General features: G+C 47.7%; 1 protein-coding gene across 2 annotated transcripts in view; it reads left to right on the forward strand.

Annotated features, from left to right (window-relative positions):
- The window catches only part of LOC112247575 (fibrillin-2), a 247297-nt gene that overhangs the window by 87117 nt on the left and 146114 nt on the right, over positions 1–14066 (forward strand). For both annotated transcript variants that reach the window (XM_042302707.1, XM_042302708.1), the window contains exons 12-15: positions 1584–1703; positions 6509–6634; positions 7245–7367; positions 8409–8531. In XM_042302707.1, coding sequence (XP_042158641.1) covers positions 1584–1703; positions 6509–6634; positions 7245–7367; positions 8409–8531 — 492 coding nt within the window. The remainder of the gene's footprint in view (positions 1–1583; positions 1704–6508; positions 6635–7244; positions 7368–8408; positions 8532–14066) is intronic.

Here is a 14066-nt window from a genome sequence, read left to right on the forward strand (position 1 = left end):
ACTATATTACATTTACGCAAATCATGAATGCTTTTAAAAATATCTATATATTTATTACTTTCCAAATTAACGTTATATTTCCATGGAAATACATGGCTAGCCATGAGAAAGACCCCCCTCCCCCAATAGTGATCGACTATCGAGGATCGCTATGGGGCGATCTCGGCTTATACACAATCGCCCAATCTTGTTTTAGGAACGTCAGGCAGGATCTACCAACTGCCTAGCCAGTTGTAGCTCAATCTTGAGTGCAATGATCACGTTCCTGCACTAACTGACTGTGTGGAGGCTCATTGATTTAACGTTACGTTAGCCTACATGATACACTAGTAAAGTAATAACAAATATAGCTGTCGGGTATATGAGCCACGACTTACCGTTCTCTGTGCAGCTTCAAATGTCAAACAAAGTTGGAAGTTGTTGCGCCTCCGTCTGTAATTCTCTTCCTGCACGTTTTGCAAGTTGCAATTCGTTTTTTTGTTGATACAGCGTCGTCTTTATAGCCGAAAATAATAATTTTGGGGTATCATCTTTCCAAGGGCTCAATCTGAATTCACCCGCCGACGTTCCTCTGCACTGCCACGCACAATTTGATTGGCTGCTGGGTCCGATTCAAACTGTAATCTGTTAAATGAAGAGTTGATGCGCTGCACACTTTTTAATAGCATCATTTTTAGTATTTGGGCTTGGGGAGGGTATCAAGTCAGGTCGAGTCATAAGGCTCAAATCCAAGTCAAGTCACGAGTCATTGGTGTTAAAGTCAAAGTCGAGTCCAAGTCATCATATCCGTGACTCGAGTCCACACCTCTGGTAGCTGGGAGCATGTGGTGTTTGATACTTGTGAGATTTCTTAATAAAAAAGTTTGCAGTTGAACACGTAAAAATTGCATGTACTTTCAGAATTGTTTGGCGAACTACTCGTAGGTGGGCAGCGAGCTACCATACTGGTAGCTCATGATTGACCTGTCGGCTACCCCTGTGTTACAGCCATTAGTCACAGTAAGAAGCTTCCTTTTGAGAGGACAGCTAGATGATAACCAGTCAATGTTCAGGTCACCCAGAAAATACATTTCTCTGTTAGCATCAGAGAGCTTGTCCAACACCACACACATATTCTCCAGATACTGACTGTTAGCACTTGGTGCTCTACAGCAGCACCCTGAAAGAAGAGGCTTCAGATGAGGCAGGTGAACCTGCAATCACACTACTTCATTTGTCATGAGATCCTCTCTGAGCTTTATAGGAATATGGCTCTGAATAGATACAGAAACACCTCCCCCGTAGACATTCCTGTCTTTTCTATACATGTTATATCTTTGTATTCCTACTACTGTATCATCACAGCTGCTGTCTAAGTGAGTCTCAGAAATGGCTCAAATATTAATATTATCTAAGATGAGCGAATCTACTAATCTCGTGAATGTATGTTTCTGCGGCTGTTAGGTACTGTATATTGATATGAGGGTTAGGGTTAACCCTAACCCTAACCCTTAACTTTTAATCCTGGGTAGCTTGTCTAAAAACTGAACTCATGATGATTCTAGGTTGTATTTCTAATAAATCTATTTCCTGATAATAAATAGATGTAGATGAGTGTTCCTCCGACCCGTGCCCCAATGGGGACTGTGTGAACACGGCCGGTTCCTTCTACTGCAAGTGCCACACAGGGTTCCAAAGAAATCCAGAGAAGCAGGTCTGCATCGGTGAGTCTATTTATACTGGTGCATATATACAGTACAAGTCAAAAGTTTGGACACACCTACTCATTACAGGGTTTTTTAAATTTTTTAAACTATTTTCTATATTGTAGAATAATAGTGAAGACATCAGAACTATGAATTAACACACACGTAGTAACGAAAAAAGGTGAGATTCTTCAAAGTAGTGTTACGGCTTTCTTCCGTCGAAGGAGAGTCGGACCAAAAAGCAGCGTGGTTAGTTCGATACATGTTTAATGAAAGAATAAACACGATAAAAACAAGGAACGGAAGGTGAAAACCTATACAGCCTATCTGGTGAATACAAACACACTGAGACAGGAACAATCACCCACAAACACACAGTGAAACCCAGGCTACCTAAATATGGTTCCCAATCAGAGACAACGAGAATCACCTGACTCTGATTGAGAACCTCAGGCAGCCATAGACTATGCTAGACATCCCTACTCAGCCACAATCCCAATACCTACTAAAACCCCCAATACCACAACACAACACAAAATTACCCCATGTCACACCCTGGCCTGACCAAATAATTATATAAACACAAAATACTAAGACCAGGGCGTGACAAGTAGCCACCCTTTGCCTTGATGACAGCTTTGCACACTCTTGGCATTCTCTCAACCAGCTTCATGAGGTTGTCACCTGGAATGCATTTCAATTAGCATGTGTTCCTTGTTAAAGGTTCATTTTTGGGATTTATTTCATTCTTAATGCGTTTGCGCCAATCAGATATGTTGTGAGAAGGCAGGGTTGGTATACAGAAGAAAGGGTGGCTACTTTGAAGACTCTCACTTCTTTGGTTGCTTCATGATTCCATATGTGTTATTTCATAGTTTTTATGTCTTCACTATTAATCTACAATGTAGAAAATAGTACAAATAGAGGAAAACCCTTGAATGAGTAGGTGTGTCCAAACCTTTGACTGGTACTGTATATATTCTATTCAAAGAGGTTGAACCAATGCCTTCACCATAGACATGTTCCAGAGTCTGTGGCATAAACCCTTAACCAGCCAGGCCTGTGTCTGGGAGTCTGTTTTCACAGTGGAGTGGACCTTAAGGATTTATTCAGTCTAAATATGCTGTTTCCTTTTTCTTTCATAATGTTACCTGACTACTGGGACATTGATCCACCGAATTATCATTACACGTTTTGAAGATAGTTACAATTACAAGCAGACTGTAGATGGATATACTATACCATTTAACATTGGGCTAGGTGAAACACATAGAGATATAACGACTATACCAATGCAATTGTAGTTATTATATTTCTATGGTGGAATGTTACTCACTCCAACACAATGCTTTCAGATGGACAAGGGGCCAGAGGGAACTGTCTAGACCAGAGGGAACTGTCTAGGCCAGAGGGAACTGTCTAGGCCAGAGGGAACTGTCTAGGCCAGAGGGAACTGTCTAGACCAGAGGGAACTGTATAGTGGCAGAGGGAACTGTCTAGACCAGAGGGAACTGTCTAGACCAGAGGGAACTGTCTAGACCAGAGGGAACTGTCTAGGCCAGAGGGAACTGTCTAGGGGCAAAGGGAACTGTCAGCAAAGGGAACTGTCTATGGCCAGAGGGAACTGTCTAGGCCAGAGGGAACTGTCTAGGCCAGAGGGAACTGTCTATGGCCAGAGGGAGGCCAGAGGGAACTGTCTGGCCAGATGGTCCAGAGGGAACTGTCTAGGCCAGAGGGAACTGTCTAGGTCTGGGGGAACTGTCTAGGGGCAGAGGGAACTGTCTAGGGGCAGAGGGAACTGTCTAGGGGCAGAGGGAACTGTCTAGGGCAGAGGGAACTGTCTAGGGGCATAGGGAACTGTCTAGGCCAGAGGGAACTGTCTAGGCCAGAGGGAACTGTCTAGGCCAGAGGGAACTGTCTATGGCCAGAGGGAACTGTCTAGGCCAGAGGGAACTGTCTAGACCAGAGGGAACTGTCTAGACCAGAGGGAACTGTCTAGGCCAGAGGAAACTGTCTAGGGCCAGAGGGAACTGTCTAGACCAGAGGGAACTGTCTATGGCCAGAGGGAACTGTCTAGGCCAGAGGGAACTGTCTAGGGCCAGAGGGAACTGTCTAGACCAGAGGGAACTGTCTATGGCCAGAGGGAACTGTCTAGGCCAGAGGGAACTGTCTATGGCCAGAGGGAACTGTCTAGACCAGAGGGAACTGTCTAGGCCAGAGGGAACTGTCTAGGCCAGAGGGAACTGTCTAGGCCAGAGGGAACTGTCTAGACCAGAGGGAACTGTCTAGACCAGAGGGAACTGTCTAGGCCAGAGGGAACTGTCTAGGCCAGAGGGAACTGTCTATGGCCAGAGGGAACTGTCTAGACCAGAGGGAACTGTCTAGACCAGAGGGAACTGTCTAGGCCAGAGGAAACTGTCTAGGGCCAGAGGGAACTGTCTAGGCCAGAGGGAACCAGCCAGGGAAACTGTCTAGGGCCAGAGGGAACTGTCTAGGGCCAGAGGGAACTGTCTAGGCCAGAGGGAACTGTCTATGGCCAGAGGGAACTGTCTAGACCAGAGGGAACTGTCTAGACCAGAGGGAACTGTCTAGGCCAGAGGAAACTGTCTAGGGCCAGAGGGAACTGTCTAGGCCAGAGGGAACTGTCTAGGCCAGAGGAAACTGTCTAGGGCCAGAGGGAACTGTCTAGGGCCAGAGGGAACTGTCTAGACCAGAGGGAACTGTCTAGGCCAGAGGGAACTGTCTAGACCAGAGGGAACTGTCTAGGCCAGAGGGAACTGTCTAGGCCAGAGGGAACTGTCTAGGCCAGAGGGAACTGTCTATGGCCAGAGGGAACTGTCTAGACCAGAGGGAACTGTCTAGACCAGAGGGAACTGTCTAGGCCAGAGGAAACTGTCTAGGGCCAGAGGGAACTGTCTAGGCCAGAGGGAACTGTCTAGGCCAGAGGAAACTGTCTAGGGCCAGAGGGAACTGTCTAGGGCCAGAGGGAACTGTCTAGACCAGAGGGAACTGTCTATGGCCAAAGGGAACTGTCTAGGCCAGAGGGAACTGTCTAGGGCCAGAGGGAACTGTCTAGGGCCAGAGGGAACTGTCTAGGCCAGAGGAACTGTCTATGGCCAGAGGGAACTGTCTAGGCCAGAGGGAACTGTCTAGGCCAGAGGAAACTGTCTAGGGCCAGAGGGAACTGTCTAGGGCCAGAGGGAACTGTCAGGGCCAGAGGGAACTGTCTAGGCCAGAGGGAACTGTCTAGGCCAGAGGAAACTGTCTAGGGCCAGAGGGAACTGTCTATGGCCAGAGGAAACTGTCTAGGGGCAGAGGGAACTGTCTAGGCCAGAGGAAACTGTCTAGGGCCAGAGGGAACTGTCTAGGCCAGAGGGAACTGTCTAGGCCAGAGGAACTGTCTAGGGCCAGAGGGAACTGTCTAGGCCAGAGGGAACTGTCTAGACCAGAGGGAACTGTCTATGGCCAGAGGGAACTGTCTAGGCCAGAGGGAACTGTCTAGGGCCAGAGGGAACTGTCTAGGGCCAGAGGGAACTGTCTAGGCCAGAGGGAACTGTCTAGGCCAGAGGGAACTGTCTAGGCCAGAGGGAACTGTCTAGGCCAAGGGAAATGTCTGGCCAGAGGGTCTAGGCCAGAGGGAACTGTCTATGGCCAGAGGAAACTGTCTAGGGGCAGAGGGAACTGTCTAGGTCTGGGGAACTGTCTAGGGGCAGAGGGGAACTGTCTAGGCCAGAGGGAACTGTCTAGGCCAGAGGGAACTGTCTAGGGCCAGAGGGAACTGTCTAGGGCCAGAGGGAACTGTCTAGGGCCAGAGGGAACTGTCTATGGCCAGAGGGAACTCTCTAGGCCAGAGGGAACTGTCTATGGCCAGAGGAACTGTCTAGGGGCAGAGGGAACTGTCTAGGGGCAGAGGGAACTGTCTAGGCCAGAGGGAACTGTCTAGGCCAGAGGGAACTGTCTAGGCCAGAGGGAACTGTCTAGGCCAGAGGGAAGCAGAGGGGTCTAGGCCAGAGGAAACTGTCTAGGGCCAGAGGGAACTGTCTAGGGAACTGTCAGCAGAGGGAACTGTCTATGGCCAGAGGGAACTGTCTAGGCCAGAGGGAACTGTCTAGGGCCAGAGGGAACTGTCTAGGCCAGAGGAAACTGTCTAGGGCCAGAGGGAACTGTCTAGGGCCAGAGGGAACTGTCTAGGGCCAGAGGGAACTGTCTAGGCCAGAGGGAACTGTCTAGGCCAGAGGAAACTGTCTAGGGCCAGAGGGAACTGTCTAGGGCCAGAGGGAACTGTCTAGACCAGAGGGAACTGTCTATGGCCAGAGGGAACTGTCTAGGCCAGAGGGAACTGTCTAGGGCCAGAGGGAACTGTCTAGGGCCAGAGGAACTGTCTAGGCCAGAGGGAACTGTCTATGGCCAGAGGGAACTGTCTAGGCCAGAGGGAACTGTCTATGGCCAGAGGGACTCTCTAGGCCAGAGGGAACTGTCTATGGCCAGAGGAAACTGTCTAGGGGCAGAGGGAACTGTCTAGGTCTGGGGGAACTGTCTAGGGGCAGAGGGAACTGTCTAGGCCAGAGGGAACTGTCTAGGCCAGAGGGAACTGTCTAGGCCAGAGGGAAATGTCTAGGCCAGAGGGAACTGTCTAGGCCAGAGGAAACGGTCTAGGGGCAGGGTTCGTATACCAATGGCGTTATTTTGGATTTGGTGCAGCTCTGCGGTGTATTGGTAGAAGCAGGGGTAGTATACTGTTGGAATGGTGTTATATTGGATTTGGTGCAGCATTCTGGGATAGTATCAGCAAGTCACATATACATCACCACTCTCCTCACCAGACATTGACGAGTGCCTGCACAACGGGGTTCTGTGTAAGAACGGCCGCTGTCTCAACATGGATGGAAGCTTCCAGTGCATCTGTAACGCAGGCTTCCAGCTAACCCCAGACGGCAGGAACTGTGTCGGTAAGATCTTTCAAATGCTTTTTGCGTTTGCTTTAGCCTGTTTGGAGTGCCAGATTGGGTTTACACTTTTGTTACTGCTCTATTGGTTCCGTTGCGCCAGTCAAGATCAATCAAGCCCAGATGAAGTATTTTATTATAGTATCAGTTACCTTAATCACTCATGTAAATCAGTACTCCAATTTTCATGAGATTGTAGCAAATTTTTCCCTAGATTTGATTTGAGACCTTGTTATGTACTGTAAGTATTCAAGCCTAGTCAAACCCATGAATTAACATTATGAGGACAAGCCACTAATTATAGACTTTTATAAACATAAAATACCTATTAATACGGTTTCTGTGTTTCTCTCCCTACCACATCCTACTCGTTTGCTCATGGCTGTCCATCGATGTCGACAACGACGTTGCTCTTGTTTTTACCATTGAATGTGGCTGTACAAAGCCAATGCACACATCATCACTCACATTCTACATGCTACACGCCATTCCCCATGGGGTCACATTCCAAGACCCTCTGCTTGGCAACTAACGGGTCTGGGCGTGGTGAGTTTGGCTTTAACAACAGGATGACAGATTCTCCCCTGACCTTTTAACCTTTTGCCCTCCACAGACCATGACGAGTGCGCCGGCACCAACATGTGTCTGAACGGCATGTGTATCAACGAGGACGGTAGCTTCAAGTGCCTGTGCAAACCCGGCTTCACCCTGGCTTCCAGTGGGCGCTACTGCACAGGTAGAGAGATCACTGAGGCAGACATGGAATATAGAGCAGGTTCAGGATTGGCTCATATTTTAGAGCTATGCCGATAGATTCCAGAACCTCATCTGTGTTCCATTTGGAATTCCAACTAAGATGCTACAGCACCAGCTGCTAGCCATGCGTCTGGATCAGGAACAGACAAAGGGTGCATTCCAAATGGTACCCTATATAGGGCTCTGGTCAAAAGTAGTGCACTGTTTAAAGGAATGGGGTACCATTTGGGATGCAAACAAGAGATTGAACCTACCGCTCCCCAGAGGCCTAGTTATAATGTGTTTTTTTGTTAACCACATAACTTCTCTCTTTGGGTCTGTTTTTCTACCTGTCTCTCTCCTTCCCTGTCTCTCTCCTTCCCTGTCTCTCTCCTTCCCTGTCTCTCTCCTTTCCTGTCTCTCACCTTTCCTGTCTCTCTCCTTCCCTGTCTCTCTCTTTCCCTGTCTCTTCATTTCTCTTTGTTCATTTCCCTATACTCTCTCCATCTCTCTCATACTCTTACTCTCTCCATCTCTCTCATACTCGTACTCCCTCCATCTCTCTCATACTCGTACTCTCTCCATTTCTCTCGTACTCTTACTCTCTCCATCTCTCTCGTACTCTTACTCTCTCCATCTCTCTCGTAATCTTACTCTCTCCATCTCTCTCATACTCTTACTCTCTCCATCTCTCTCGTACTCTTACTCTCTCCATCTCTCTCGTACTCTTACTCTCTCCATCTCTCTTGTACTCTTACTCTCTCCATTTCTCTTGTACTCTTACTCTCTCCATCTCTCTCGTACTCTCACCCTCTCCATTTCTCTCGTACGCTTACTCTCTCCATCTCTCTCGTACTCTTACTCTCCATTTCTCTTGTACTCTTACTCTCTCCATCTCTCTCGTACTCTCACTCTCCATCTCTCTTGTACTCTCACTCTCTATCTCTCTCGTACTCTCACTCTCTCCATCTCTCTCGTACTCTCACTCTCTCCATCTCTCTCATACTCTCACTCTCTCCATCTCTGACTCTCTTTCTGGTAGATATTGATGAGTGTCAGACTCCAGGCATGTGTATGAACGGCCGCTGTGTCAACACTGAGGGCTCCTTCAAGTGTGAGTGCCTGGCAGGGCTGGCTGTGGGGGCGGATGGACGCTTCTGTGTAGGTAAGGAGTTGTGGGTGATCACAAAAACAAACGCATGTTCACATGCCCACACACACATTCACGCTTGCTAATGGACACTCACACACTTGCGCACACACGCATGCTCACACACACAAACACGCACGCACGCACACACACACACACACACACACACACACACACACACACACACACACACACACACACACACACACACACACACACACACACACACACACACACACACACACACACACACACACACACACACACACACACACACACACACACACACACACACACACACCGGCTTCCACTTCAGAGAGAGACTATGTCTTTGAGTCTGTGATGTCCACAAGCTGTTTCATATTTGGACTGAAACGAGAGTCATGGGCTCTTATTTAGCTTATTGGCAGATCTCGCCTCTACTGCAGACCTTTCCTGCGTCCCAGATGGGTCCCTATCCTCTGCATAGGGCACTAGTTTTGATCAAAAGCAGTGCACTATATAGGGAATAGGGTGCCATCTGGGACTCAGACCTTATGGCTCACCAGGAGTCAGAAAACAGTGGAAATTCACAACCACATTATCTGTCTTCTGGGGCTTATTTCAGGACATCGATAACACCTCACTCTTCAGGAAATGACAAAGAACAGAGGGAGAGAGAGAGAGAGAGAGAGAGAGAGAGTTTTAAATAATCTTTATTGGGTCTGGGGGCCCACCACACAATAAATACTCATACAAAACCACAGTTACACATCAATTAAAAACACAACTCCAATTCCTCCTCCACAGTAACTAAACACAACAGCCTCTGAATACCCCATATACTCATAAACAGATCAATATTGTTAACCAGTTTATAATAGGCAAACTCAACCCTTAGTCTCGCTGCCAACATTCCCTCCAGCATTCCCACCACATCCACAGACCCCTGTCCCCGAATACTGTTCTTTCAGGTCTTCCATATTGCACATTTTGCTGCCCCTAACACAAAATTAAGCAACACAACTACACCCTTTTGACTGAACCTGTACTTTGGCCCAAATATATCCAGTTGCGAAGAGAAAACCTCTCCCAATGCTGAGAACCAATTAGTGATCAGGTCAATCATCCCGTCCAGCCTGGGACACTGTAAAAACAGATGTGCCAGAGATTCAGACTCAGCACCGAATGGACATCCCTCCCCAACAGTAGGATCCAGGTGTACCAGATGCATGTTGGTGGCTATGGCTCCATGTATGATCCTCCATTGGAGGTCAGCTGTCCTCTTATCAATAGGCAGTTTGTATAATGATCGCCAACAGCCTTTTGGGGAGGCACCTGGACCAAGCACACCTGCCCACCTCATTGATTTTACCCCTTCCAGGGATCCTGTACATGGCCTTCTTTCCCACCTCCTTGAACTCTCCCAGCTCCGGGGTATGGAAGGAAAGCAGCATCCCCACGTCCTCCTCGTATGCCCCCATCGCAGCACTAACAATCACTGCAGGGAACATATAATCCAGACCCTCCTTCCACCGATCACATTTGGAAGTGTCAGTCACATACTGCAGATGAAGTACTGGCAAGGAGTCACAGACCTCAGCGATGACCTTCCTCAGTAGACAAGATGATCGGATCCCTGCTCTTTCTCCCAGCTCCTCCAACGATCTGCTCCTGCTCCACATTAGATGACCCAGCTTGGTACACCCCACGCCTAACAGGCATGACCGTAGGATGGCTGAACCCAGAGCACGGGACTGGATGGCAGTGTTATGAAAAAGAGGCTCTTCAAAAAGCCACATCCCTGGTGGCGTGACGGCCTTACGGGACATGACAAGAACCCTCCAAGCCTGCATAACAGACTCATAAAATGGAGTCAGGCCAGGCACTCCACTACACCCTCCCAGTTCTTTTTCTCTAAGACATCGAAGCCTAGAAACCCCCAAAGTCTTCATCCCATCGCTGCCCCACTGAAGCCCCCCTGGTAACTGTGGAGCGGTCCCCGTTTGAAGCGCCCCTGGTAACCGTGGAGCGGACTCCATCTGAAGCTGACCTGCCCACAGCGCTTCACTCTTTTCCCAATTGACTCTAGCTGAGGAGGCCCCCTCATACACCTTTAAAGCATTTGAGAGAACCTTAACATCCTCACCCCCTGTAATAAAAACTATCACGTCATCTGTATACGCAGACAGTGCTATCGTGGGACCCTTCATTACACCTGGCACAGAGAAACCAGTAAGCCTCGCTCTTAAAAAACAAAGCATTGGTTCAATCGCCAGACTATATAACTGCCCTGAAATTGGGCATCCCTGCCTGATGCCCCTTTGGACAGGGATGGGGCAACTCAAACCACCCCCCACCTTCACCATACACGAGGCCCCAGCATACAGTAAATTCATCCAAGACAAAAAAACATCCCCAAACCCAAAGGCTTTCATCGTTTTAAACAAGTACTGGTGGTCCACACGATCAAAAGCCTTCTCCTGATCCAAAGAAAGTAAACCCACATTTACATCAGACAGTTTACAAATGTCTAAACCATCTCTTATCAGAAACAAGTTATCAACGATAGAGCGATCAGGTACACAGTAGGACTGGTCCTTGTGGATCAACAATCTCAGATACTCTTTCAACCTGTTTGAGAGACATTTAGAAACAATTTTGTATTCTGCGCACAGCAAAGCAACAGGTCTCCAATTTTTTACAAGAGCCTTATCCCCCTCTTTTGGCAACAATGAATGCACCGCACGTTGACAGGATACAGGAAGAAAGAACCCTCATGACAAGATTCACACATCAATTCATAAAAATCCTCCCCAATAGACCCCCAAAAGTGCTTATAAAACTCAGATGGTAAACCATCGATGCCAGGGGCTCGGCCTGTTGAGAGCTGCATAACTGCTGTGGACAGCTCCTGCAGTGTAATGTCAGAGTCCAATGCGACTCTCTGCTCAGGTCCCAATTGAGGAAGACCTTGTAACAACTGTTCAGTACACAGAGAGTCACAATCCTCCGCCTTATAAAGGGACGAGTAGAAATCCACGGCATGTTGACGCATTTCACTGTCATTCGTGGTCACATTCCCATCAGGGAGATGAAGGCAGACCATCTGTTTACGTTGCAATGTCGACTGTCCTAGGTTTTTTTTTAAGCGCTAGGAGCATCCATATCCTTGAGGGAAGCGAAACGAGACCTAATCAAGGCACCCTTCACTCTTTCACTCTCATGTCCTGTAAGTTCATGACTAGCCCAGGGTCGTTCTGAGTGAGCAGCTTCAATTCAATAGATTTGATGTCCTGTTCAAGGGCCTTGATAGTCTCTTAAGTTCAATTTGAGACAGAGCAGTATACTGTTGACAAAATAATCATATTTGGGCCTTCCCAACCTCTCACCATTGTCTCAAGGACTCAAAATTCCCTTTTGTAACCATCCATTCTTCCCAAAACAACAACATCCTTTCACAAAACATGACATCATGTAACAACTTAACATTAAAATACCAGTAAGGTGATGACCTTCGTGGACAGGACAAGTGAATATCAACAGTAACAATATGATGATCAGAGAAACCCACAGGAGTAATGGCACACCTTCCAACCCTACTACAGTAGTGATTACCAACCCTCCAACCCTACTAGAGTAGTGATCAGATACATACAACCTGTCTAACCTTCCAACCCTACTAGAGTAGTGATCAGATACATACAACCTGTCTAACCTTCCAACCCTACTAGAGTAGTGATCAGATACATACAACCTGTCTAACCTTCCAACCCTACTACAGTAGTGATCAGATACATATCACCTGTCTAACCTTGCTGCACTGACACAACCTTCATTAACTTTTAGCCATGTGTACTGCCTAACTTTTGCATTCCTTACTCTCCACACATCAGAAAGCTCAAACTCAGTTAATAAACCAAACAGACAAGTTGCTGACCGCAGGTGAGGTTCTTCAGCAGTGCGGTCAACAGTAAATTCCACTGTACAGTTCCAGTCCCCCCCTAAAACCATACACCCCTCTTGGTCACACAGTTCCAGTCCCCCCCTAGAACCATACACCCCTCTTGGTCACACAGTTCCGGTCCACCTCTAAAACCATACAGCCCTCTTGGTCACACAGTTCCAGTCCCCCCCTAAAACCATACACCCCTCTTGGTCACACTGTCTTAAGGTTTCCTTTATTTGATCAAATACAGCAATACGCTCTGTACCCTCATTAGGAGCATAAACATTTAAAAAAACTAAAACATAACATCCACCTTGACCAATAAAACCCGACCCATGACAATCTCTGCTGTAGATACCACAGTCACCCCTAAACCTGAGGAAAACAAGATTGCCACCCCAGCACTGAAATTAGTACCATGACTGAGTATATGCTGCCCCTCCCACCACATACCCCAGTCAACCTCATTTTCCTCATCACTATGAGTCTCCTGTAGGAAAACTACATTAAGCCTTTTCTGTTTTATTACTTCTAATACCCAAGCCCTCTTATTCCTGTCCCTTCCCCCATTAATACTGAGAGAACCTACCCTTAGTACCTCCATATAGAAAAGAGAAAAGAAAAGCAGAAGAAACCACAGAGAAACCAAAGAGAAAAAAGACACCCTATGAAGCATGATCATCATTATTTAACTGTTTTCTTATTAACCTGAACAGGTTTCCCACCACCTTTTGCTGCTGCAACAGCAGTAATACATTTCCTCAAGCGAAACCGGTTCTTCTCACTCAGCTGGTCTAACCCCACCGTCTTCTGTAACATCACAGCTGACCTCACAAACTTATCAAAATAATCTGCCAATTTGACAGATTTCCCAAAAGTCTGATCCAGAAACCCATTTACCTACTCTAGATCGTAAATTGAGTCGTCACCAGCTGCTGTCATATCTAAAGAGATATCCATATCCTTCTCCTGATCCTCCTCAGCTGAGGCCACAGACTCCTGACTCCCTTCTACCACATCCCTCTCAACACCCCACTTGCACCCCATCACTCGTACCAGGCATCTCCTCCACTACCTGGGAGACTAGACCCACCTGAACCCAATTACTCATAGTGGGCATCTCCTCCACTCCCTGGGAGCCTAGCTCCACATGAACCCCCTCCTGTACCCAAGCACTCATAGTGGGCATCTCCTCCACTACCTTAGAGCCTAGCTCCACATGAACCCCCTCCTGTACCCCAGCACTCGGACTGGGCACCTCCTCACCAGTCTGAGGAAATGGCTCTTCAGATCCATCCTTACCTTCTACAACAATATTTTTCTGTGCATAACAACTCCGTGCCCTCAACACGGATAACTTCTTCCTCAGCAACAGGTGCTTGTGGCTGCTCTACCGCTGTCGGCCCACCTCTCCCTACATCAGTGGGCCCAGGCGTAACGAGGACCACCTGCGCCCCTCCCTCGGCCTTCTCCCTTTTCGGGCAAGCATGCCGCTTATGACCAACATCCCCACACTCAAAACACTGTTGACTACCCGTACTAGCATAAGCCATATACAGTCTATTGTCATAGTTTACTTTAAACAATAACTCTAAAGTCTGCTCCGGTGAGTCCAAAAACAG

The sequence above is a fragment of the Oncorhynchus tshawytscha genome, linkage group LG20 (assembly GCF_018296145.1).
Source record: "Oncorhynchus tshawytscha isolate Ot180627B linkage group LG20, Otsh_v2.0, whole genome shotgun sequence".
NCBI classification, from domain to species: Eukaryota; Metazoa; Chordata; class Actinopteri; order Salmoniformes; family Salmonidae; genus Oncorhynchus; species Oncorhynchus tshawytscha.